Below are 25,545 nucleotides of genomic sequence, written 5' to 3' on the forward strand. Positions count from 1 at the left end.
AAAACGGATGACTCTGGACAAATCATTTAAACTCTGGGCCCCCAGTTTTCTCATCTGTAAAATGAGGGATTCATATTAGAAGACCTTTAAAATTCTTTTTATCTTTAAAATCTGTGATCTTAATAAGAAGAGAGGGAAAAAAAAACTTAGATGTGTTAAACATCATTTTTCCCTTCTTGGTCATGAAAACTGTATATTGTCACTATAGTTTTATGATATTGTAAAAACTCTAAGATAGGACTTTGGATATTTATTTGTAAGGTTAGGAGGGTTTGAATTCTACAAACGATTTGTTACCTCAAGGCCATGAAGAAGTAACAGAGCTATAGCTAGACTGGAAATATTTGATCTGTTCATTGTTAAGGCCTGTCAGAAACTGAGTGTCCAATAGAGGTGCTAATTTTGATATCAGAAGTAAAAGATATTTATTTCTGAGCTTTAGACAAAAAGTTCAGTGCCTAGTTTTCAGAATATTAAATAGCAGGACTATATTGTTAGACTTGGTTTAGGCTACAACACTAACTAAAAGGAAACAATCTGAGCTTCACATAAAAGATGAGCCAGCTTGGTGACTACCAAAGTGAATGCTGATAGAGTTAGATAAAGACAAGATTCTACAGAAAGAAGGTCACTTGTAGATGTACTGAAGAGTGTTACTGTACTTTTGAATTTCACCTATCCTTCCTTAAATAAAATAATTTTATTTTCCTTCGTTAATTCCTTAGTAAACTGATCTCTGACCTTGTGCCAGTTGAATTAGGTAGTTAAATAAACTTGCTGGCACCAAGATCAGAGAGTCAAAGGAAGCATTCAATTTCCCTCATGATTCTCTGGTGTATCTGATAGCAGGATGAGAAAGAAGAGAAAATTCATTTGTAGAAAATTTTAAAGTTTACAGAATGCTTTCTCACAGCAATCTGATAATGAATCTGTAAAGTGATAATAAAATGCTAATTGTCATTATTAGGTAGAATAAAAATTTATCTGCCAGCTTACAGATGAGGAAGCAGTCCTAGATATAGAAAATGATTTGCCTATATCACATCTCAAAAATCAGTCAGCTCATGAACCCAGGTCTTCTAGTTTCAAATCCATTATGCTTTTCACTATCCCACTTTCATTATTTCATATTCTTCTGACCCCAGAAAAAATAAAGCACTGTTAGGATGAAGTGGAACAGAGGGAAGGGCTTTCATTGGTGGAACCCATCAGAGTAGATTTTTTAGTCTAAAATAGTCTAATAAGACATATAATTGATTCTCTGCTTAAGTTATGCTAAGGTGTGGTTAAATTTTCTGGTCATGCTCCTGTTAGATAACTCACTGACCTTGCTTTTTCTAGTAAAATATGTCAAAAGAATCACTTCTAAACTTGAGTCTGCTTGATCATATACCATAGATCCCATCTGTTGAAAACCAACTAACTTTGTTGTAAATTTTTGCTGCATGAATGTCTGCTTCCATGTATGTGAACTGTTTCAAAAATTAATACCGTTTTGAGGGGAAAAAATCAAGCAGGCAAAGGGAATAATTAAATAATTTCCTTGAATTTGTTTTAAATTTATTTTTATTAAAGATATTGAGATTTACAATTTTCCCCCAATCTTGCTTCCCTCCCCCCTCCCCCACCCCACAGATAACACTCTGTCAGTCTTTACTTTGTTTCCATGTTGTACCTTGATCCAAATTGGGTGTGATGAGAGAGAAATCATATCCTTAAAGAGAATATAATTCTCAGATGTAACAAGATCAGACAATAAGATATCTGGGTTTTTTTCCTAAATTAAAGGGAATAGTCCTTGCACTTAGTTCAAACTCCACAGCTCCTTATCTGGATACAGATGATACTCTCCTTTGCAGACAGCCCAAAATTGTTCCCAATTGTTGCACTGATGGAATGAGCAAGTCCTTCAAGGTTGAACATCACTCCCATGTTGCTGTTAGGGTGTACAGTGTTTTTCTGGTTCTGCTCATCTCACTCAGCATCAGTTCATGCAAATCCCTCCAAGTTTCCCTGGAATCCTGACCTTCCTGGTTTCTAATAGAACAATAGTGTTCCACGACATACACATACCACAGTTTGCCAAGCCATTCCCCAATTGAAGGACATTTACTGGATTTCCAATTGTTTGCCACCACAAACAGGGCTGATATAAATATTTTCTGGACAAGTAATGTTTTTACCCTTTTTCCTCATCTCTTCAGGGTATAGATCCAGTAGTGGTATGGCTGGGTCAAAGGGTATGCACATTTTTGTTGCCCTTTGGGCATAGTTCCAAATAGCTCTCCAGAAGGGTTGGATGAGTTCACAGCTCCACCAACAGTGTAATAGTGTCCCCAGATTTCCCACATCCCTTCCAACAATGATCATTATCCTTCCTGGTCATACTGGCCAATCTGAGAGTTTGTGAGGTGGTACCTCAGAGAAGCTTTAATTTGCATTTCTCTAATAATTAATGATTTAGAACATTTTTCCATATGGCTATGGATTACTTTGATCTCCTCATCTGTAAATTGCCTTTGCATATCCTTTGACCATTTGTCAATTGGGGAATGGCATTTTGTTTTAAAAATATGTCTCAGTTCTCTGTATATTTTAGAAATGAGTGCTTTGTCAGAATCATTAGTTGTAAAGATTGTTTCCCAATTTACTACATTTCTTTTGATCTTGATTACATTGGTTTTATCTGTGCAAAAGCTTTTTAATTTAATGTAATCAAAATCATCTAATTGGTTTTTGGTGATGTTCTCCAACTCTTCCCTAGTCATAAACTGTTCCCCTTTCCATAGATCTGACAGGTAGACTAGTCCTTGATCTTCTAATTTGCTTATAGTATTGTTTTTTATGTCTATGTCCTGTGACCATTTGGATCTTACCTTGTTAAAGGGTGTGAGGTGTTGGTCTAATCTAAGTTTCTTCCATACTAACTTCCAATTATCCCAGCAGTTTTTATCATAGAGGGAGTTTTTATCCCAATGGCCAGACTCTTTGGGTTTATCAAACAGCAGATTACTATAATCCTCTCCTGCTTTTACACCTAGTCTATTCCACTGGTCCACCACTCTATTTCTTAGCCAATACCAAACAGTTTTGATGACTGATGCTTTATAATATAGTTTTAGATCGGTAGTGCTAAGCCACCTTTGTTTGCACTTTTTTTCATTAAGCTCCTGGCAATTCTTGACTTTTTATTTCTCCATATGAATTTACTTACAATTTTTTCTAACTAATTGAAGTAATTTTTTGGAATTTTGATTGGTAGGGCACTAAACAGATAGTTTAGTTTTGGTAGAATTGTCATTTTTATTATATTAGCTCTACCTATCCATGAGCAGTTGATATTTGCCCAGTTATTTAAATCTGATTTAATTTGTGTGAGAAGTGTTTTATAGTTGTTTTCAAAAAGATTCTGAGTCTGTCTTGGCAAATAGACTCCCAAATATTTTACACTGTCTGAGGTTACTTTGAATGGGATTCCTCTTTCTAGCTCTTCCTGCTGTTTCTTGCTAGACATATATAGAAAAGTTGAGGATTTATGAGGGTTTATTTTATAACCTGCAACTTTGCTAAAATTGCTATTGTTTCCAGTAGTTTTTTGGATGATTTCTTGGAATTCTCTAGGTATACCATCATGTCATCTGTGAAGAGTGAGAGTTTTGTCTCTTCCTTCCCAATTCTAATTCCTTCAATTTCTTTTTCTTCTCTAATTGCTGATGCTAACATTTCTAATACAATATTGAAATAGTAGTGGTGATAATGGGCATCCTTGTTTCACCCCTGATCTTATTGGGAATGCCTCTAGCTTCTCCCCATTGAATATAATGCTTGTTGATGGTTTCAGATAGGTACTGCTAATTATTTTAAGGAACAGTCCATTTATTCCTAAACTCTCTAGAGTTTTTAATTAGGAATGGATGCTGTATTTTGTCAAAAGCTTTTTTCAGCATCTATTGATATGATCATATGATTTCTGATAGGTTTGTTGTTGATATAATTGAGTATACTAACAGTTTTCCTAGTATTGAACCAACCCTGCATTCCTGGAATAAATCCTACTTGATCATAATGTATTATCCTAGTGATGACTTGTTGTAGTCGTTTTGCTAAGATTTTATTTAGGATTTTTGCATCTATATTCATCAGGGAAATAGGTCTATAATTTTCTTTCTCTGTTTTAACTCTTCCTGGTTTAGGTAACAGTACCATATTGGTTTCATAGAAAGAGTTAGGCAGAGTTCCATCTTTCCCTGTTTTTCCAAAGAGTTTATATAGGATTGGAACCAATTGTTCCTTAAATGTTTGGCAGAATTCACTTGTGAATCCATCAGGCCCTGGAGATTTTTTTTAGGGAGTTCAAAATGGCTTGTTGAATTTCTTTTTCTGAGATAGGGTTGTTTAGGTATTTAATCTCTTCTTCATTTACCCTGTACAACTTATATTTTTGTAAATATTCATCCATTTCACTTAGATTATTAAATTCATTAGCATAGAGTTGGGCAAAATAATTTAGAATTATTACTTTAATTTCCTCCTCATTGGTGGTGAGTTCACCTTTTTCATTTATAATACTAGCAATTTGGTTTTCTTCTTTCTTTTTTTAAATCCAATTGACCAGAGGTTTATCAATTTTATTGGTTTTTTCTTAATACCAACTTTTAGTTTTGTTTATTAATTCAATAGTTTTTTTGCTTTCGATTTTATTAATTTCTCCTTTAATTTTTAGAATTTTCTAATTTGGTATTTGATTGGGGATTTTTGATTTGTTCTTTCTTTGTTGTTTCTTTTGAATGAGTCCTATAGGTTTTGGTATGTTGTTTCATTATTATCATTATGTAGGATAAAATGGTTAATTCTTTCTATAATTTGTTTTTTGGTCCACTCATTTTTTAAAATGAGGTTATTCAGTTTCCAATTTGTTCTGGGTCTATATCTCCTTGGCCCAGTATTGCATATGACTTTTATTGCATTGTGATCTGAGAAAGATGTATTCACTATTTTCTGCAGTTGATCATTAGGTTTTTATGTCCTAGTACGTGGTCAATTTTTGTATAAGTTCCATGTACTGCAGAGAAAAAGGTATATTCCTTTCTGTTCCCATTCAGTTTCCTCCATAAGTCTACCATATCTAATTTTTCTAACAATGTATTTACCTCCCTAATTTCTTTCTTGTTTGTTTTATGATTCGATTTATCTCGACCTGATATGGGAGGTTGAGGTCTCCCACTAGTAGAGTTTTGCTGTCTATGTCTTCCTGTAATTCTTTCAGCTTCTCCTCTAAGAATTTGGGTGCTGTCCCACTGGGTGCATATATATTCAATATTGAAATGACTGTATTGTCTATGGTACCTTTTAGGAGGATAAAGTTTCCTTCCTTATCTCTTTTAATGCTATCTATTATTGCTGCTGCTTTGTCTGAGATAAGGATTGCTACCCCTGCTTTTTTTACTTCAGCTGAAGCAAAATATATTTTGCTCCAACCTTTGACCTTTATTCTTTGTGTTTCTCTGCTTCAAATGAGTTTCTTGTAAGCAGCATATTGTAGGATTCTGGGTTTTTAATCCACTCTGGTATTTGCTTACATTTTTAAGGGAGAGTTCATCCCATTCACATTCAAGGTTATGATTACTAATTCTTTATTGCCCTCTGTGCTATCTTCCCTCTGTTTGTATTTTTCCCCTTTCCCCCTTTTATCTGTATTCCCCAGTATTTTGTTTCTTAATACCACCCCCTTCAGTGTGTTTGCCCTCCTATGTCACATCCTCCCCCTTCTTTCCCCTTTCCCTTTTTCCCTTTTCCCTTCCCTTCCTTTTGTTATTTCCACTTATTTCCCCCACTCCCCTTCCCTTTCTCCATCCCCTTCTCCCCTTTTCCCCTTTTAATACTTAAAAGGTTAGATGTTTTATAAGTTAACTGAGTATGTGTAGGTTGACTTTTAGCCAAGTCTGATGAGAAGAAGATTCAGGTGTTTCTCCTCTGCTCCCTTCTTCCCCTCTATTACCATGGGTTTTTTGTACCTCTTAGTATAATGAGATTTGTCCCATTCAATCCCTTCCCTCCTCCCGTCTCTTTCCTGTCCCCCTTTTTTAGGAAGGTAGTGTATTTTTTTAGATCATTCTATCTAAGTCATAGAAAATTTCTGAGTGTGTGTCCCTTCTAGTTCAGTATATTCTATTGAATAGAGTCAAAATTCCTGAGAATTATTAGAGTCTTTCTCCCAAATGGGGTTAAATCCAGTTACATCCCATTAGATAGCAGTCTCATGGATAGGTCATGGATATCCATCATTTCTGGCTAGGTATATTCTCTTTGTTACAGTTACATTTCTCAGGATTTATGAGAGTCTCCCCCCCCCCCCCCATGCTGGGATATAGCTAGTTTCAACTTACTAGATTGCATTTTTTTTCCTTTTACCACCCCCCCTTTTTTTTACCTTTTCCTGTGTCTCTTGAACCTCCTGTTTGATGTCCAAATTTTCTGTTTAGCTCTGATCTTTTCTTCAGAAATTTTTGGAATTCTTCCATTTTTGTTAAATGTCCATCTTTTCCCCTGGAAGACAAGGCTCAGCTTTGCAGGAAAGTAGATTCTTGACTGCATTCCAAGCTCCCGTGCTCTTCGAAATATCTCGTTCCAAGCCCTTCGATCCCTTATATTTGATGCAGCCAGGTCCTTACTTTGGCTCCTTGATATTTAAATTGTTTCTGGCTGCTTGCAGGATTTTCTCTTTTATCTGATAGTTCTGGAATTTGGCCACAACATTCCTTGGTGTTTTCCTTTTAGGATCGTTTTTCTGGTGGGGATTGATGTACTCTTTCTATAACTACTTTGCCCTCCGATTCCATGATATCAGGGCAGTTTTCCATCACTAGATCCTGTAATATTAAGTCCAGGCTTTTTTTCTCTTCAATGTTTTCAGGAAGTCCTATAATTTTCAAGTTGCGCCTCCTCGATCTATTCTCAAGGTCAGTGGTTTTGTTGATGAGGTATTTTACATTTGCTTCTATTTTTTCTATTTTTTGATTTTAACTGACTCTTGCTGTCTCATGAAGTCATTAGTTTCTGTAGACTCTATTCTTTTTTTGGGGGAGGAGTTTTCTTCATTAACCTTTTGCAAGTCCTTTTCCAATTGGTCAATTCTACTTTTGAAAGAGCTTTCCATTTGACCAATTGAGACTTTGAGAGAATTAATTTCTTTTTTGCATTTGCTCATTTTAGGATCTGCAAGATTTATTCTCCTTTTGTGTTTGTCCAATTGTACTTTCTAAGGTTTTGTTTTCTTGTTGTAAGGTATTAATTGTCTCTCCCAAATTTTTAAGCTCCTTCCTTATTTCTTCAAGGAAGTCTTTCTGTTTCTGTGCTGAAGACCAGATTGTATTTCTCCTCAGAGGTTCCAGGTGTTTCTGAGTTGGGGTCTTTCCCTTCCAGGAATTTTTCTATGGATCCACCTTTCTGCTGACCCTTCTTCATTATGCTAAGACCTTGAGTTGCCGGGGGGGGGGGGGGGGGGGGGGGGGGGGGGCTGGTTCACCTGGGCTTGGGATCACTAAAGGCTTTATTGAGTGCAGTTTCCCTGGCTGGCCAGTAGGAGGTGCTGGTTGCCCTCTCTGGATTGTTTGTGACCTTGGTTGAGGCCTTCTCCCTTTGCTTGAGGGAAAGAATTGGAGCTATTGAATTCTTTTGCCTTCAATCAATGGTGGGCTTTACCCTGGCCTGAAGTGATTCCTCAGCTGGGCTGGTTCTTTTACTCACACACCTGGGCCTGAGGCAGAAGTAGTTTGCAATTGTTTGTTTTGGAGGAGGCCTCAGTGCAATGGAGGCATGGACTCAGAGTTTCTCAGACCTGAGGACTCCAGAGATGGTGTCTGCAGCTCTCCTGCACCAGACCTCTCCCCACAGCCCCTTCCCCAAGCTCCAGGGGGACAGCACCAACACCAGTGCTTCTGCTTCCCCGCGGACCCAAGCCCCTTTCTTCCAGCCCCACCGCTGATCCAGCAGCTCCAGCTCTCGGGCCCTCAGACTCCCGGTTCCAATTCAGCTGTTAATCTGGCTGATCCGGGGCTGATCCTCCCTCTGAACCCAGACTCACGGTACTCAGCCAAGGCTGCTGCGGGAGACAAATTCTGAGGTAGATGTTCTTTCCCCTGGCTTTTCTTTCTGGGTTTTGTGGTTCGGATTTCTTTTAAGAGGTTTGTTTCATGTGATAGATGGGGAAGAGATCAGGAGACTTTAGAACTGTGCCTGTCTTCTCTCCGCCATCTTGGCCAGAAGTCAATTTCCTTGAATTTTAAAGGGTAAATGTATTCTATAAATTTTGGGGCCCCATCAGATCAGGTTCAAAATTATCCTCTTAACTGCTTAATGGAATCAGAGGAGTGTAGCCCCTCTTTAAGTAGATTATCTGGTAGGCAGCTTTTTTTTTCCTGGTAAGTGATTTTATTGAATTTACCTAGCCACAAATTGGAGAGTTCACATTCCTTGAAGCTTGATGTGAAATAAGATCAGAAGTACTGAAAAACTATTCCTGGTGTGTCTTGGCAATTGAAATTCATTATAAGAGTGAGAAGAAGAAATTATAATCCTTGCATTAATGAGGTATAACTCATTTTTTCTTTCAGACTCATTTTGGGCAATGAATAAACTTCCCACAGTGAACCATTGACAAGAAGGAAGACAATTCAGTTCACTGAAATTTCGCGATATATTTTGGGGGCAGCTAGGGTAGCGCAATAGATTGATCATCAGCCTTGGAATCAGGAGGAACTGAGTTCAAATTTGACTTCAGACACAGTGGATAGAATACCCGTCCTGGAGTCAGTAGGACCTGAGTTCAAATCCAGTCTCAGACACTTAATAATTACTTAGCTGTGTGACCTTGGGCAAGTCACTTAACCCCATTGTCTTGCAAAAACCAAAAGAAAAAAGAAAAAAGAGCCATAGGCGAAAGGAAATTTTGAGTTCAGTTCTTATCTGTTGAACATTGTTGGTAAGATTATTTTGAGTCCTAGGACTATAGGAAGGTGAAACATCAGAATCTAAGAGTGGTTTAATAAGTAGTGAAAAATCTCATATTTTCCTGTTTCAGCAAAAAACAAGCATCATTGTATTAGATTGAGCTCTGTGCTAGGTTTTAGAAACAAAGCTAAAACTTTGACTTTTTCTAGCCTTAAGGAAGGGCAAACTTAGGGCAATTATGGTGGTGCAGTAGTTAGAGCACCAGTCCTGGAGTCGGGAGGATCTGAGTTCAAATCTGGCCTCACTTAATAATTAAATAGCTGTAAGACCTTGGGTAAGTCATTTAGCACCATTGCCTTAAATAAATAAAATTAAAAATAAAAAGGAAGGGCAAACATTAGATTTTTTTCTTTCTTCCTTCCCTCAGTCAAAAAAAGTAAGCATATGCAAAAACCTTTGAACAAACAACTCAGATCCTTATGAAGTTGAAGAAGTTTCAGATATAGGTTTTTAGAAAATTATTCTCATACTTAATTGCATTTTTACTAAAGTCAGCTTTGAAAGTTCAATATGACATAGAGGTGGGACTGCTAAGACTAAGCTGTAAAGTCTTTTAACTATGAATTTATTAGATAGTATCATCCAAGAACTAACGTGTAGACACAACTGAATGCAACTACAGCTTGCTTCTAAGGCATGTGACATTCATCAGTGGAGGGAGTACTTAAATTGGCGATAATCACTTTGAGATATATTGTAGTAAGCAGTTAGTTATACATATGACAAAGTTTAGTCAATGTAACTTCTTGAAATGATAATATAAATTGAAACTGTTAAGATTTTTTTTAAAATTGACCTCTAAAGTATAAAATCTCTTATCAAATTGAGAATGGAAAAATTGTGATTTATTTGGTTTCATGCTGACGTTTTCCCCACCTCAAATATTCTAGTTTTGTTTTTGTGTTCTGCTTAATAGGATACTGCATTTTTTAATAGTTTGAAATTTTTTGTGTGACTTGTGTAACCTGTTTTTCCTCCTCAATTTTTTTCTTTCCTTTGACTATTTCACACAGGGCTGCCTCATATTGAGTGATGAACTGAACCATGCATCTCTAGTTCTTGGCGCTAGGTTGTCTGGAGCAACCATTAGAATCTTCAAACACAATAGTGAGTGATTTCAATGTTTTTCTGGTTTATCTTAGTTGTTTAATTATTCTTGATCAGTGGTTAACATAGGTTATGAATCTTATTGTTTATTCTAATCATTATAGCTCTTTGAAAATATAAAGGATATAGCAGAATTTAAATATGTTTCTATTCTTTTATCTTTTCAGTTGGATTATGGGGAAAGACTGAAGGAGGTCTTTTTCCTCCAAAAATAATGTTCTTTTTCTCTTTTGTTGTTAAATTCTCCTTCATAAGGGGTGGCTAGGTGATGCAGTGGATAGAGTACTGGCCCTGGAGTCAGGAGTACCTGGGTTCAAATTCGTCCTCAGACACTTAATAATTACCTAGCTATGTGGCCTTGCGCAAGCCACTTAACCCCATTTGCCTTGAAAAAACCTAAAAAAAAATTCTCCTTTATAGTGTAAAAATATTAAAATTTTTACATATAATAACAATTTTATTGGAAAATATTTTCCCATTAAAACTTAAAATAAACTTCCTAAATTTTCTTTTCCCTTCTGAATATAAATATGATAAACTAGAATAATTAGTACATTTTCATATGATTCTTTCCTGACTTTCCATATTTTCTTGAATGAAACAAACTGGTTTCACTCTAGAATACATATTTTTAGCATTCTTTTTGAATGCCTGGGTTAGTTATTATTTGGCTTGTTTGGTAATACTTAATTTGAGATTTAAATTTACTTATTCTGCTGTTTTATTGTTTTCTAATGCAGTGTTTCTAACATCTTTAGCCATGTTACATGTATCATTCTTTATGAAAATAGCAAACTAACATTTTCCCCCCCTACATACTTGTATTTTTTAAAAAAAAAAATTTTTATGAAAGAAATTTGTACATTTCTTTTAAGATCATCCCTCACACCCAAAGGGCAATAAAAATGTGCATACCCTTTGATCCAGCAATACCACTACTAGGTCTATACCCTGAAGAGATCATGAAAAAGGGTACAAACATCACATGCACAAAAATATTCATAGCAGCTCTACTTGTGGTGGCAACTAATTGGAAATTGAGTGAATATCCATCAATTGGGGAATGGCTTAACAAACTGTGGTATATGTATGTTATGTAATATTCTTGTTCTATTAGAAACCAGAAGAGATGGGAATTCAGGGAAGCCTGGAAGGATTTGCATGAACTGATACTGAGCAAGATGAACAGAACCTGAATACCATTGTATACCCTAACAGCTACATGGGGGCAATGATCAACCTTGATGGACTTGCTCATTCTATCAGTGTAACAATCAGGCACAATTTTGGGGTTTCTGTAATGGAGAATACCATCTCTATCCAGAGAAAGAATTGTGGAGTTTGAACAAAGACCAAAGACTATTACCTTTAATTTAAAAAAACAAACAGTCATCTTATTATGTAATTTTGCTAAATCTTATACTTTATTTTTTTCTTAAGGATATATGATCTCTCTCTCTCAACAATTCAACTTAGATCAATATATACCATCGAAACAATGTAAAGATTAATAGATTGCCTTCTGTGGGGAGGGAAGCAAGATTAGCGGAAAAATTGTAAAATTCAAAATAAATTAATTAAATCAAAAAAAAAGGAAAAAAATCATCCCTCAGGTTTTATGCTGCACAGATTTTCTTCCCCCTGGTTTATCTTAATATCTTTCAGATCCAACATAAGTATGTAGATTGTTGTGGTATTTAGAACTTTAAAACTAAATAAATCTAATATGGAAAGCTTCAGTCTGCTCAGGAAAACTACAGCGAAGGAAATAGCTAGTTAAATTATTTCCCAGGCTAGTGAACCATTCTAAGGGACAAATGGAAAAGAAAAATTCAGGATATTAGAGTACTTTACATATACTCTATATACATAATTAACTCTAATTTAAATTCCTGGTCCAAGTACAGTCTAGAGAGTTTTTTGCATTTTCCAAATGAAAATAATGCTTTTTTCCACATAATTATTCCCCTAAAAGTTTTTTTTCTTTGTTAAGAATCATTATCTCAGAGTTCTAAGGCTGGTTACCTTATTATTTAGGGCAGGGCTATTCAACCTTACTTTTTAAAGTTTTCATTGAAACAATAAACAATATATTTTGATTTCCTGTTTTAGTGAGATCTCTGTGGTAGCTCTGCTTCCTTTACCAGTGTTTAGTAAACCCAAAGACAGGCTGCATATAATCACATTGTGGGTGCCTGAGGACCACATTTTGGACAGCCCTGGTTTAGAGGAATAGGCTTAGGAACCGTGGATTCAGTCCTATATGGATATGTTAGATGTTTCTGATTCTATGATCAGACCCTGTCCCAGGCCATCCATTTTACAAGTTCATGCTGACATACAAGAGAATGAGGTGAGTGAATAGATTATACAAATGTATCACTATTATTGAGAAAAGTGAAGTGTTATGATTCTTTTCTGTTTCTCTAGATATGCAAAGCCTTGAGAAGCTATTAAAAGATGCAATTGTATATGGACAGCCTCGAACACGAAGGCCCTGGAAAAAAATTCTCATTCTTGTGGAAGGAATATACAGGTAGTCTTTAATCTTAGTGATATGCTTCTTAAAATTGTATGCTTAATAGTAATAATAACATCAACATTGATAAATTTTATATAAATGTTTTTAGGTTTATAAAATGATTTACCTAATTATATTTAAATGGTCTTCTTAAATTGCTCAATTTAAGTGGTCTTCTTTAAGGCACATACTATAAGTAAAGTAAGTATTCCCTCATTTTATAGCTAGTGAAACTGAGGTGCAAAATGTGGAAACTATTTGCCTGAACTTATACTGATATTTAATACCACAGTTAGAATATAACTCTTCTCATTCTGACTTTGTTGCTCTTTTTGTTATGCTGTACTTTCTCTTTACAGCTATGCATGCTGGTATTTATTTATTTCTTTTTAAAAATACTGCTTCAAATGTTTATTTCCTGTGATCATACTTCTTGTCCCACACATAATTTGTTTACTATTTTTCATTTTTTCCATCAAAATAATTTTAAGTTTTTAAAACTATTGTTAATTCTTAACTATAACCTTGAGGAAAATCTGTTCTGACCTTTTTCCTTCCAAGGTATTGTTGATTGCTTATAAAAGATACAATTTCTTTTCCTAGAAGTCTGTAGAAACATGGTATCCAAGTTATTCAGCAATCAATGATATATTGTAATATGGCATCTAAATCTATGCTCAATGTCATTATATCATGAACTGTACCTGGAAACTATGATTGAATTCTTGCCTTCAAAAGATTGGATTGTAAGAAATAACATTTGATTTAAAATAGATGTTGAGGTTTCTTAGATACTGTTAAAAACGATGATGGTTGCAGAATGAATAATTATTTAGTCATGGGACCAAGAGAAATTTCAATGTTTTTGCTGCTGTATATGTAATAAATGGACTTTGTTCAAACACTAGTAAAAATTAGCAAAGAGGAGCCCACATATTAGCTTTCAGTTAAAAATCTAAGTTTTCATAACCTGTTATCCTGTTTTGCCAGCATGGAAGGTTCAATTGTTCGCCTGCCTGAGGTGATTGCTCTTAAGAAGAAATATAAATCTTACCTGTATCTAGATGAAGCCCACAGCATTGGGGCCCTGGGCCCAACAGGTCGGGGTGTAGTAGAATACTTTGGTCTGAATCCTGAGGATGTGGATGTTATGATGGGGACGTTCACAAAGAGCTTTGGAGCTGCTGGAGGATACATTGGAGGAAAAAAGGTAAATATGGGTTAAGAAATGGCAACCATGCTGAGGATATAAATTTGTTTCCCACTTGGATTTGTAGTACAGATGAGCTTCACCCTTTGGTTGTATGGTGAGTAACTTTAATATCTTTTATTTTTGCAAGGCAAATGGGGTTAAGTGACTTGCGCAAGGCCACACAGCTAGATAATTAGTAAGTGTCTGAGGACAGATTTGAACTCAGGTACACCTGACTCCGGGGCCGGTGCTTTATCCACTGCGCCACCTAACCACCCCATAACTTTAATATCTTTGCTGAACTAATGGCATCCTCCATACTTTGTTTTTCATTCTTAAAGCTTCTGCGAAACTAAATGCTGGTCTGAGATACAGAATGCCCCTGGGTGAGAGAACATCCTTTTGGTGCTTCCTGTTTATAATGGTTTTCTATTTGTTTACATTGTGCTAGTGATCCTAGATGCAGAGGATTTTAGAGAGACCAACTGAGAATGAAGTTATTTTGCTAGCTTTGGGCTTCCTGATGATTTGAGTTTCTCAGCTGGGGGTTAAGTATTAACTGCAGGAATCTGGAAGAATCCAGTATTTTACTGGTTTTGCCAGAATCAGTCTTTAAGAGATAACTGGCTAAAAGTATCTCATAGCAAGCATACAAGGTCTGGATTAGGTTTTTTTGTCTTTAATTTTGCTGAAGTATAATCTCCAAAGGGGGTGGTCTTTGGGAAACTGAGCAATGTTTGGAAAGTTTTATTTTACTGACCAGAAAGCTACAAAAGTGATGATCTGAATATCAAATAAATGCTTCAGTATTACTTTCCCAGTGAAATTGGATTCTTATGCACTTGGTCTTAGAATGAGTATCTTTTTATTTATTTGTGTGTATTCTCATCTGTGTATGTGCATACACACATGCATCCCTTTTGTAATACACACATTGGTTAAGGAACATGAAAACAAGATGTGAAACCCTTATATCTGACAGACTCTTATTTTATTCAAAGATTTTAATTGAAATTTTTGCTGATTATATTGTTTCCTTTTTTTATAATTTTTACTGTACTTTTTTCACCTGTGGATCTGCAGAGATTTGCTCAGGTTCATATGTCGAGTTTGAGATAGTGGAAATATTAACAGTATCTGATTTATATTGTATACTATTTAAAGGTTTTAAAGGATTAGTTTGTTGTGCTTAGGGTAAGATGTAAGTTGTATCTTTGTCAAAATAGAAAGAATTGAACAGTTTACAGAAAGAGTGATCACAAACAACAGCCTGGGAAAGCTAGTTTAGTATCTTTAAGAATATGAGATGGCATGTTTTGCTGAGTTTAGACTTTGGAGGCCATATTCTTCTATGTTAGGACATGGGGAATAAAATTTAACAAACTTTTAGTATGCAGACTTAAGTGCAATAAATATTTATTAAGCACCTTCTGTGTATGGTATTATAAGAAAGATTAGGGATGAAAACAACCAAAAATGACACTGGTCTTGCCCTTGGGAGCTCTGTATTCTACTGACTGTAAAAGCTTATAGATGCCATATATTTTACACTATTTTCCCAATTTTGGAGTCGTCTTCTTGAACTCTAATAGCTTTACATGTCAGCCTAACTTGTTAGTTTAAGAGATTAGAATCAGTGACACTGAAGCAAAAAATTTGTACTAGATGCAAAGGATATTTGGCCTTTGAAGTCTTGACATGCCTATAATTGTGTGTTTTTGCTAACTTCCTCAGGAACTGATAGACTATCTCCGAACACATTCTCATAGTGCTGTGTATGCCACATCATTGTCTCCACCTGTTGTGGAACAAATCATCACTTCCATGAAATGCATTATGGGTGAAGACGGCACAAACCTTGGTAAGTCTTTATTTTATTATATGATATATCTCTTTGCTAGGGAGTTGTAATTATAGAGTATCTATATTTTGTTTCTTTTCTTTCTGAACATCTTGTTTTGGGCAGTCTCTCAAAGACCTTAAGCATACTCAATGCAGAATGAGCATGTTCAGTAATTTTATTCTCTAGACCATGGGTGTTCAACCTTTTCGCTCTTCCGGGATGTATTGCCCAGCCAAAGCTGGTCACGGCCACAAATTTAATTGTTATTCATGACTGCTACATAATCCATGTTACCAATTGGTTAAGTTGGTCCATGAGGTTGCAACCCTGTCGCATGTGCTGACCTATTCTTTCATTTTCTGGTTATGTGACTCCAGTTGCATGAATTGGTTTTTTGGGGGGTTTTTTTGATGGCCACATGCGGCCCATGGATCAAAGTTGGATCCACTTGCTCTGGATCTAAATAATCTAGCAGATGAGCCCTTTTAGGTAACAGTCAGGCACACTCACTTCTCATTTTAAATTTGTTTATAGTCATATTCCAATCTTGTTTGACTGCAAGTTGTGTGCTTGTTATATTAAAGGTGATATGTAAGAGCCACTACTTCTTTCCAGTCTCTTAGACTTTATTTCATATAAATAGTAAAGGATAATTTAAACTTTGACTCCAATTCCTTTTAGCTCTAATAAGATATTTGGATATATTTAGATTAAATGTTGAAAGATGATGTTTATGCTGTTTGGTATAATTGCCGATCACTAGGGGGCAGAGTTGACTTCACAATGCTTTGGGTTTTGGTTAAAATGGTTAAAAGTTGAAGATGGTCCGATAGCTATCAATTGATGTTAACTTCAGAAAACAGGTAAGACTTGTATTTATTTATGTGGTTGCCTTTTTAAATATTTTTGGAACAATTTTGACTCTGATAAAAGTTGTCAGATAAACAGTCTTTCTTTTGAGGTTGCAAAGAGGCACTTAGACTGAATATTTGGGAAAACTAACAATCTGAGCATCTAGCAGTGAATGCCTTCAAAAGGATGAGTTCTCACACCTTGAAGTTCTTCCATCAAAGGTTGGATGTCCACTTGTTGGATATGTTCTAGGAAAAATTCCTTTAAGGAAAGAGTTGGGCTAATTATTTTGAGGTCTCTTCCATCTTTCAAATGTTGTGATTATATGTAGACTAACTACAATGTGGACATTACAATGTTAGTAATGAGAAAAAGTTGAACCATGTCAGTTAAGCATTAAGCTGGGTTGTATTACGGGGATAAAGAGATAGTTGTGAGTTAGATATGAAATAATTTTAAATAGATTCTTTAAACCACAAATTATTTTTTATCACATTTGAAAAATCTGAAAATGCATTAACAGAGATTAGAGGAAAGAGTATTAGTCTTAAAGTCAGAAAGACCTGGTTTCAAATCTTGTTTATAATCTTTACTTATGAGATCTTGGGCAATTAATTCACTTACTCTCTGAGCTTCAATTTACTCATCTATAAAAACTGTGACAAAAATACCTTCAATTCTTACCTCCTGGTATCTTAAAAGTTGCATGTCAGCTGCTTTGCAAAGCTTAAAGTGCTGTTTAAGTATCAATTACTAACATGTCTCAGTTGACTTGTCTTGCCACAGTTTTCAATTTTAATTCCTTAAAATGATATTTTACATTATTTCAAATTGTCTAAGAATAGGAAAGTCCTTTTAAGTTAATTTTTGTTCAGTAGAAATAACAAAAAAAAAAACACTTTCAGTTTTATCCCTCCTTCTTCATTCAATTTTAAAATTTGCCACCTAAAGTTATAGCATTCCTGAGAGTAATATAAGTATTGTGTTAGTAGGAATTTAGTTATAGTTCCAAAACCTTTTTCACTTTTTTAAAGTTGGTATACATACCAATCATATCTCACTTTTATCAGATCTAGTCTTTCAGCATTTCAGACACTCCATAGGGAGCACTCATAATCTGTTAGCTCACATGTATAAAAAAACAAGTCCCAATTTATGACCTTCAGTAACTGCTTGTTCCTTATCTTCAATAATGTAGATCTATATAAAGTATTTCTTGGGGTAAATTGAATATCTTTTGTTTCATAAGATTGATTTGCTGGTGAAGGGAATAAGAAATCTAGTAATGGGACATAAACTTATTGTTAAGTAATGCTAAGATGTTATGCTAAGTAATGATAAAAATATTAATCCCAAAGATATTTTTGAGAGTATTTTGAGACATTCTTGATAATAAATATTTTATATTTGTCTTGGTAGAGCCAGAGCCTAGCACAATATATATATAAAGGAGGTATTTAATCAATGCTTGTTGAATTTAAATAACCCTGTCAAATTTGTATTAGCCTCACATTTATTCATCAGTTCCTTTCTTTGTCCTAATCATTCTTATCTCTGCTCAGTAAAATGAAGGAACACAGTACAAGCAAAGGTCTTGCCAATCTAGTTGTTGTAGGTAGATTCCTAGACTTTCGCAGACATTTTGTTAAAAAATTTACTCAAAATAAAGAAAAGGAAGTTATATTACATTACCTATTTTAACTTTAAATCTTGGTCATATGAAGTAATATTTATTCATAATTTTGTTATAAAAGCATCTTTTTTTCTTCCTAATAAGAAGGAATGTCATAAATGCTATGCCATATAAGTGAATTTATAAGCAGATGATGCTGTATGTCAATATTGGAGAGAGAGAGGGTGACTTAGATCCCTAGGATACTGATATCTTAAAAGATTAGAATTGGATATAAATATTACTCCAAACAATATTTTTAGAGATGGTGCTAAAGCAAAGGAACCCATAATTTAGGCAGAAAGCCATGTAATATAGTCTGGACAAGGTGGCAGATAAGAGTAATCAAGCATAACTTCTCTATTATCTTGTGTCATTTCATAGTTCTTAGATGAGTAGTTAATGAGTGTACTTTTTTTTAGAAAGATTTTATTTATTTTGAATTTTACAATTTTCCCCTAATCTTGCTTCCCTCACCCCACCCCCCACAGAAGGCAGTCTGTTAGTCTTTACATTGTTTCCATGGTATGCATTGATTTAAGTTGAATGTGATGAGAGAGAAATCATATTCTTAAGAAAGAAACATAAAGTATAAGAGACAGCAAAATTACATAATAACACAAGTTTTTTTTTTTAAACTAAAGGTAATAGTCTTTGATCCTTGTTCAAACTCCACAATTCTTTCTCTGGATACCAATGGTATTCTCCATCAAAGATACCCCAAAATCATGCCTGATTGTTGCACTGATAAAATGAGCACGTACATTAAGGTTGACCATTTCCCCCATGTTGCTGTTAGGGTGTACAATGTTCTTCTGGTTCTCCTCATCTCACTCAGCATTAGTTCATGCAAATCCTTCCAGTCTTCCAGGCTTCCCTGAATTCCCATCCCTCCTGGTTTCTAATAGAACAATAGTGTTCCATGGCATACATATACCATAGTTTGTTAAGCCGTTCCCTAATTGAAGGATATTGACTTAATTTCCAATTCTTTGCCACCACAAACAGGGCTGCTATGAATATTTTTGTACAAGTGATGTTTTTACCCTTTTCATCATCTCTTCAGGGTATAGACCCAGTAGTGGTATTGCTGAGTCAAAGGGTATGCATATTTTTGTTGCCCTTTGGGCATAATTCCAAATTTCTCTCCAGAAAGGTTGGATGACTTCACAGCTCCACCAACAAAGTATTAATATCCCAGATTTCCCACATCCTTTCCGACATTGATTGTTGTCCTTTCTGGTCATATTGGCCAGTCTGAGATGTGTGAGGTGATACCTTAGATATGCTTTAATTTAGAGCAGTTTTTCATATGACTGGAATCACTTTGATTTCCTCATCTATAAATTGCCTTTGCATATCCTTTGACCATTCGTCAATTAGAGAATGGCTTGTTTTTTTAAAAAATTTGACTCAGTTCTCTGGACATTTTAAAAATGAGTCCTTTGTTAAAAACACTTTGTAAAAATTGTTTCCCACTTTACTACATTTCTTTTGATCTTGATTACAGTGGTTTTGTCTGTACAAAAGCTTTTTTTTAATGTAGTCAAAATTGTCTAGTTTATTTTTACTGATGTTCTCCATCTCTTCCTTGGTCATAAACTGCTTCCCTTTCCATAGATCTTACAGGTTAACTAGTCCTTGATCTCCTAGTTTGCTTATAGTTTTGTTTTTTATGTCTAAATCCTGTATCCATTTTGATCTTATCTTGGTATGGGGTGTGAGATGTTGGTCTAATCTAAGTTTCTGCCATACTAACTTCCAATTTTCCCAGCAGTTTTTATTGAAGAGAGAGTTTTTATCCCAGTAGCTGGACCCTTTGGGTCTTCAAACAGCAGATTACTATAATCAATTCCTGCTCTTGCACCTAGTCTATTCCACTGATCCACCACTCTATTTCTTAGCCCATACCAGACAGCTTTGATGATTATAATATAATTGATGATATAATTTTAGATCTGGTAGAGTTAAGCAACCTTCCTTTGTACTTTTTTTCCATTAAATCCCTGGAGATTCTTGACTTTTCTTTTTCCTCCACATGAATTTACTTACAGTTTTTTCTAACTCATTAAAGTAATTTATTGGGGGCGGCTAGGTAGCACAGTGGATAAAGCACCGGCCCTGGAGTCAGGAATACCTGGTTTCAAATCTGGTCTCAGACACTTAATAATTACCTAGCTATGTGGCCTTGGGCAAGCCACTTAACCCCATTTGCCTTGCAAAAACCTAAAAAAAAAAACCCAAAAAAGTAGTTTATTGGAATTTTGATTGGTAGAGCACTAAACAAGTAGTTTCATTTTGGTAGAATTGTCATTTTTATTATATTGGCTCAGCCTAAAAACATTAGAGAGTGTAGGAATAAATGAAAATTGTTCCTTAGAATAATAAGCAGTATCTATCTGAAACCATCAACAAGTATTATATGCATTGGGGATAGGCTAGAGGCATTCCCAATAAGATCAGGTGTGAAGCAAGGATGCCCATTATGACCACTACTACTATTCAATTATCATATTAGAAGTGTTAGCTTTAGCAATAAGAGGAGAAAAAAATTGAAGGAATTAGAATTGAGAAGGAAGAGACAAAACTCTTGCTCTTTGCAGATGACATGATGGTGTACCTAGAGAATCCCAAAAAGTCATCTTAAAAATGTCTCGAAATAATTAGCAACTTTAGCAAAGTCGCAGGATATAAAATAAACCCTCATAAATCCTCGACATTTCTATATATGACTAGCAAGATGCAGTAGAAAGAGCTAGAAAGAGAAATCCCATTCAGAGTAACTTCAGACATTATAAAATACCTTGGAGTTTACCTGCCAAGGCAGACTCAGAAACTTTTTGAAAACAATTACAAAACACTTCTCACACAAATAAAATCAGATTTAAATAACTGGGCAAATATCAACTGCTCATGGATAGGTCGAGCTAATATAATAAAAATGATTCTACTTTTTGTGTTGATGACTTTTAGCGACATTATCAAACATCTTGTAGCAAGGCAGATGCTTAAAATATAACTTGGCTAATTTTGGCATGCATGTAATTTCTTCTTTTGGGTTGAACCGATAAGATTTTAAACATCTTGTCTCTGACATATGTGTGTATGTATGTGTGTGATACATCCATGCATTTATGTATGCATATGTGTGTACGTCTTACATCCAGAAATTAAAACATTTTCTACTTTATTTTAGAACTTTCAATGCTATTTGAAAATTAGTGGGATTGCTTATCAGTTATTCTAGTAGTAGTATTCCTTTTTATTTTAATTTAAACCATAACCAGTATTTAAAGTATCAAAGTTTATAGTGTATAATACATATTCTTTATAAAATTTGCAATTTTTTTTATACTTTCTTTTAAGGAAGACAAATATATTTCTGCTTAACAAAAGGAGAATAACTATCATAAAAAGCAAGTTGCTTTAAGATTACATAGTGGGGTTAAAGAAATCTTAGGAGCAATATCTAGACCCTCTGTTCCTTATTCCATTGGCTTGAATTCTAAGTTAATGCTCTATGTCTCATTTTTTTTTTTCAGTTTTATTTTAAATAAAACAAAAATTAAGGGAAATGGTCATAGAGTCATTGTGAGATAATGTCTTTTTATAGGGTACCCTGTGTTATGGTATTCTGTAAGACTTTTAAAACCTGTAAAGTATTCCATAAAATGATTGTTTGCAATGAATATTCCATCCTTTGAGGCCATTCCAGAAGTCTATATGTAATCAAACAGAATATAAAAAGATAGCATGATTTTGTGTACTAGATGGATCATTTATAGATAAGACTGGAGGAATCAGTGAAGGAAATTATTAGATGATGTTTTATGATTGTCATATCAATGAGCAAGCCCTTTCTTTTTTTTTTTAATTTAAAAACTTTGGTATTCCCATCTAGCAGTTAGTTATTGAGCAGTAGAATTGTACAAAGAATGAATAAAGGTAAATAGTTTCTGTTGAGAAAATGTAGGTTGTCTGATCTATATTTAATGTGTTCTGGCCAGTATTTGATTTGTGATAATCCTGAACCAGAACTATGCCTACCGGTCTGATCTCATCAGTGACTAATATAGAGAAGAATTTTTATTTTGCAGTTGCTCTACTTATCTTAGTTCAGTTCAGTAATATTTATTAAGGCTCTCCTATGTGCCAGGCACTGTGCTAAGCTCCAGGGATGCGAAAAGAGGCCAAAAACAGTCATTATCCTCAGGTGAAAAATCTTTGACTTTGTGTTGCAAAAGTATCTAGCTTTGTCATAATAGTAAAGTTCAGTCAAATTTTTTGGACTTGTTGCTTTACTTGCTTTATTCTAAAAAGTTGGATTTTATTTAAAGAATACAGTGGTTGTATAGTTGAAATTTGAAGGTCCTGATAAGTTTTATGTATTTGATGCTTAGAAGGGTAAATATACCATCTTTTCTAAGTTAACTCTGCTCATCTTAATAGCACATTAGATATTCTTTGTGCATCAGTTTTAATTCAGTAAGACTAAAATTCAATAAGAACACTGCATTGGCTCTTATACCTTTTAGAAATTTTCATTCTTAAAATTTGTGGTAGAAAAGAAGTGATCATAATATGGGTAAAATAGTGATTACTGGTAACTAAATGTTTGAGGAAAAGATTCTTTTTTTTGTTTTGTTTTTAAGGTTTTTGCAAGGCAAATGGGGTTAAGTGGCTTACCCAAGGCCACACAGCTAGGTATTTTTTTTTCATTTTTTTATTAAAGCTTTTATTTATTTTGAGTTTTACAATTTTTCCCTGTTTTACTTCCCTCCTCCCACTCCCCCCCCCCCACAGAAAGCAATTTGTCAGTCTTTACATCGTTTCCATGTTGCACATTTATCCAAATTGAGTGTGGTGAGAGAGAAATCATATCTTTAAGGAAGAAACATAAAGTATAAGAGATAATAAGATCAGACAATAAGATACCATGTTTTTTTTCTAAATTAATGGGAATAGTCCTTGTACTTTGTTCAAACTCCACAGTTCTTTATCTGCATACAGATGTTATTCTCCATTGCAGACAGCCCAAAATTGTCCCTGATTGTTGCACTGATAGAATGAGCAAGTCCATCAAGGTTGATCATCACCCCCATGTTCCCATGTTGCTGTTAGGGTGTACAGTGTTTTTCTGGTTCTGCTCATCTCGCTCAGCATCAGAGGGCAACAAAAATGTGCATACCCTTTGTCCCAGCAATACCACTACTGGGTCTATACCCTGAAGAGATGATGAAAAGGGGTAAAAACATCACTTGTACAAAAATATTCATAGCAGCCCTGTTTGTGGTGGCAAAGAATTGGAAATAAAGTAAATGTCCTTCAATTGGGGAATGGCTTAGCAAACCGTGGTATATGTATGTCATGGAACACTATTGTTCTATTAGAAACCAGGAGGGATGACGGGAATTCAAGGAAGCCTGGAGGGATTTGCATGAACTGATGCTGAGCGAGATGAGCAGAACCAGAAAAACACTGTACACCCTAATAGCAACATGGGAGTGATGCTCAACCTTGAAGGACTTGCTCATTCCATCAGTGCAACAATCAGGAACAGTTTTGGGCTGCCTGCAAAGGAGAGTGCCAGCTGTATCCAGATAAGGAGTAGTGGAGTTTGAACAAAGTTCAAGGACTATTCCCTTTAATTTATTTAATTAATTATTTTTTTGAGGTTTTTTTCAAGGGAAATGGGGTTAAGTGGCTTGCCCAAGGCCATACAGCTAGGTAATTATTAAGTGTCTGAGACCGGATTTGAACCCAGGTACTCCTGACTCCAGGGCCGGTGCTTTATCCACTGCGCCACCTAGCCGCCCTATTCCCTTTTATTTAGAAAAAAACAGATATCTTATTATCTGATCTTGTCACCTCTTAGACTTCTCTTTTCTTCTTTAGGGATATAATTTCTCTGTCATCACACCCAATTTGGAATCAAGGTACAACATGGAAACAAAGTAAAGACTGACAGAGTGGGGGGGAAATTGTAAAACTCAAATAATATCTTTAATAAAAATTAATTTAAAATAAAAGAAAGGTTGGATGAGTTCACAGCTCCACCATCAGTGTAATAGTGTCCCAGATTTCCCACAACCTTCCAACAATAATCATTATTCTTTGTGGTCATATTGGCCAGTCTGAGAGGTGTGAGGTGGTACCTCAGAGAAGCTTTAATTTGCATTTCTCTCATAATTAATGATTTAGAGCAATTTTTCATATGACTATGGATTGCTTTGATCTCATCTGTAAATTGCCTTTGCATATCCTTTGACCGTTTGTCAACTGGGGAATGTTTTTTTTTTAAATATGACTCAATTCTCTGTATATTTTAGAAATGAGTCCTTTGTCTGAAACATTAGTTGTGTAAGGATTATTTCCCAGTTTACTACATTTCTTTTTTTTTTTTACTACATTTCTTTTGATCTTGGTTGCAGTGGTTTTATCTGTGCAAAAGCTTTTTAATTTAATATAATTGAAATCATCTAGTTTGTTTTTAGTGATGTTCTCCATCTCTTCCTTAGTCATAAACTGCTCCCCTTTGCATAGATCTGACAGTTAAACTAGTCCTTGAACTTCTAATTTGCTTATAGTATTGTTTTTTATGTCTGAATCCTGTATCCATTTGGATCTCATTTTGGAATAGAGTTTGAGGTGTTGGCCTAATCTAAGTTTCTTCCGTACTAACTTCCAGCATCCATTCCTACTTAAATCACTAGAGAGTGTGGGAATAAATGGACTGTTCCTTAGAATAATTAGTAGTATCTATCTGAAACTATCAACAAACATTATATTCAATGGGGAGAGCCCAGAGGCATTCCCAATAAGATCAGGGGTGAAACAAGGATGCCCATTATCACCACTATCAATATCGTATTAGAAATGTTAGCTTCGGCAATTAGAGAAGAAAAAGAAATTGAAGGAATTTTTTGAGAAGGAAAAGACAAAACTCTCACTCTTTGCAGATGTCATGATGGTATACCTAGAGAATCCCAAGAATTCATACAAAAAGTTACTGGATACAATTAGCAATTTTAGCAAAGTTGCAAGATATGAAATAAACCCTCATAAATCCTCAACTTTTCTATATATGACTAACAAGATACAGCAGGAAGAGCTAGAAAGAAAAATCCCATTAAAAGTAACCTCAGACAATATATAATACCTGGGAGTCTATTTGCCAAGACAGACTCAGAAACTTTTTAAAACCAATTATAAAACACTTCCCACACAAATAAAATCAATATTTTTAGTAGGAATGAAAGTGGCCTAGTATCATCAGATCTCAAAACTATATTATAAAGTTGCAATTATCAATAATACATTTTCTACTCTGTTCATATCATTGTAGATTT

General features: G+C 34.9%; 1 protein-coding gene across 2 annotated transcripts in view; it reads left to right on the plus strand.

Annotated features, from left to right (window-relative positions):
- SPTLC2 (serine palmitoyltransferase long chain base subunit 2) overlaps nucleotides 1-25,545 on the plus strand; it is a 233,632-nt gene that overhangs the window by 128,449 nt on the left and 79,638 nt on the right. For both annotated transcript variants that reach the window (XM_074235631.1, XM_074235630.1), the window contains exons 6-9: nucleotides 10,023-10,116; nucleotides 12,547-12,652; nucleotides 13,628-13,847; nucleotides 15,564-15,690. In XM_074235631.1, coding sequence (XP_074091732.1) covers nucleotides 10,023-10,116; nucleotides 12,547-12,652; nucleotides 13,628-13,847; nucleotides 15,564-15,690 — 547 coding nt within the window. The remainder of the gene's footprint in view (nucleotides 1-10,022; nucleotides 10,117-12,546; nucleotides 12,653-13,627; nucleotides 13,848-15,563; nucleotides 15,691-25,545) is intronic.

This window comes from Macrotis lagotis, chromosome 4 (assembly GCF_037893015.1).
Source record: "Macrotis lagotis isolate mMagLag1 chromosome 4, bilby.v1.9.chrom.fasta, whole genome shotgun sequence".
Classification (NCBI taxonomy): Eukaryota; Metazoa; Chordata; class Mammalia; order Peramelemorphia; family Peramelidae; genus Macrotis; species Macrotis lagotis.